General features: G+C 38.8%; 1 protein-coding gene across 1 annotated transcript in view; it reads right to left on the reverse strand.

Annotated features, from left to right (window-relative positions):
* Positions 1-2,500, reverse strand: part of LOC113812649 (uncharacterized) — a gene marked incomplete at its 5' end in the record, with an annotated part of 57,106 nt that overhangs the window by 5,751 nt on the left and 48,855 nt on the right. The window contains 4 exons of the mRNA XM_070131533.1: positions 719-861; positions 1,019-1,163; positions 1,530-1,574; positions 2,321-2,433. Coding sequence (XP_069987634.1) covers positions 719-861; positions 1,019-1,163; positions 1,530-1,574; positions 2,321-2,433 — 446 coding nt within the window. The remainder of the gene's footprint in view (positions 1-718; positions 862-1,018; positions 1,164-1,529; positions 1,575-2,320; positions 2,434-2,500) is intronic.

The following is a 2,500-nucleotide window of genomic DNA, read 5'->3' on the forward strand; positions in this document are numbered from 1 at the left end:
TAACAACATTAATACAAAAACAAAACTGAAGTTCACCTTAACACCTATTTTTATCCTTAATCCTGTTGCTGCAATTACGGATATCTCGTAGAACCACATTAAAATGGTTTTAGGAATGACAGTTTCAATGATAAAGAGAACCATGTGCCTTCAATAATCATCAACCACCCCTGTCGAAATAGCCAACAGACGGGGTTCCAGTTTTAGAGCTGCACACAGGTATTTCATTACTTCAGTTATGCCAAGATGTGGGAGCGAGCATGGCCTCTCTCAGACTGACGTGTATCATCTGCTGAAGCTCTAACTTCCGTGAAGCTTCAGTTTTCTTCATATTCATCTGAAGGCATTTCCTCATTCTCCTTATTCTTTAATCACGGGTCTTGGTTGAGGCTTTTTCATGGAATTCCTTAATAAAAGTCTTTTCTCTTTCATTTATCACTGATTTTTTCCTCCGAAAATACGGTTGTTGCCAATGTAGTTAAACTGATTCTTCCCTGATCGCTTTGTCTGTCGACGTACCACATTTCCCCGTGACTAAAGTACTTCGCCCGGTTTTCAGGAGTCAGGCCCGAGATAGATAGTAAAATCCTGACATTGGTAGGCTGTGAGCGAGTCGGACAGTTCCACACTCATGGTCAAATTAGCTTACAGTCGTATCGGCTGTGCGGACCAGTGACATGAGATGCTCGTGCTACACAAATGCCTTTTAGGAACTTACCTTCTGAGCCCGAGTGATCAGAACACAGTGGCCGTGTAATGCCGTTCTTGTAGGATGCCTTGAAGGAGGGGCTGTCGTGTGCGCAAATGCCTGTCAGGTAGCTAAAGAATCTAGGAGCAAAATCCAGATCTATGAAGTGGACCCTGAAAAAAGATAAAGAATATTCAGGTCAGTAAAATGTATAAGCATATTTTACATAGATTAAATGAAGGTACACATGTTTCCTTAATCAATGCAAATGTTGAAGCAAATGTATAATCATAACACGTACAGAATCAGACATTCTTGTGTTCGACTTACTTCAAAGCACAGGTGTTTGGAGGGACATTGACTGTCAGAGGGCAAAGGGAGGGCAGACCGCCTTCAATGGATGGGTACATTGGATTCTGCCAGACCGTCTTATGGGTGTTGGTCGTTCCGCCACATGTAGCTTCAGTGACAGTCTCTGAAACAAGATAAAAAATATATATATAAGTGCGTGTGTGTGTATGGGTGTGTTAATAAATAGAAGAATGTATATATATGTGTGTTAATAAATAGAAGAATGTATATATATGTGTGTGTTAATAAATAGAAGAATATATATGTGTGTGTGTGTGTGTGTTAATAAATAGAAGAATATGTGTGTGTGTGTGTGTGTGTGTGTGTGTGTGTGTGTGTGTGTGTGTGTGTGTGTGTGTGTGTGTATGTGTGTGTGTGTGTGTGTGTGTGTGTGACATACATGTTTATTGGGGTAAATGCCCTATAACATATACATTCAACTTATGCAATTTTATCTTATACAAAACAGGCTTCACTGCCAAAATCTCACCTGGTAAAACGAAGTTGAACTTATTGATGAATCTGTTGATAAAATCTGAAATAAAACAGCAAAACAGCGGTTATTTGATGTTATTTGGATCGAGTAATAGAGACCTAGCTTGAAAATAGTGCAAGCTTTATCTTTATCTCCATCATTTGCAAGTGTTAAGCAGTATAATATCCTTCTATTTTTCAATTTACATTTTATCCATTTATTTACCAAGCTGGACTTCTTGTTTCTTTCTATGCTATAATTTGTCAGTTCATATCGGTATTGGCATATACCTCTACTTATTTATTCATTTATCTGTCTACCTATCTATCTGTGTATTTATATATCTATCTGTCCGTCCATTTGTCTATCTACATATAATTTTCACTACGACTACCTCGATATGCACATCCATATCTACACCAACATCTATATATTCAAATATATCTATTTACCTAGTTCTCAATCTATCTATCTATCCATCCATCTCTCTCTGTCTATCTATCCATCCATCTCTCTCTATCCACCTATCGATCTACTATCTATCCATCCATCTCTCTCTATCTACCTATCGATCTACCTATCTATCCATCTATCTCTCTCTCTGTCTACCTATCGATCAACCTATCTATCAATCTATTAATCTACCTACCCCTATCACACACACACTCTCTCTCTAATGTCTCTCAATCAATCTAGCTATCGATCAACCTATCTATCAATCTATCTACCCATCTCACGCACACACACTCTCTCTCTCTAATGTCTCTCTCTATCTATCTCTCAATCTATCTACCTATCTATCTTACCTTCGTTCTGTTGTTGCAAGTTGGTAATGTTCGGCAGGATGCTGGCCGGGACCGTCTTCCCCTGACCGAATACGATGTCTAGAACCACCAGCAAGAGCCATCCTGACTTCCACCTGTGAAATAAGAGGAAATGAGTTGTTATTTGTTTTCAATTGTTTTATCTCGTTGCGGTCTGTAGAA

Source organism: Penaeus vannamei, chromosome 16 (genome assembly GCF_042767895.1).
Source record: "Penaeus vannamei isolate JL-2024 chromosome 16, ASM4276789v1, whole genome shotgun sequence".
NCBI classification, from domain to species: domain Eukaryota; kingdom Metazoa; phylum Arthropoda; class Malacostraca; order Decapoda; family Penaeidae; genus Penaeus; species Penaeus vannamei.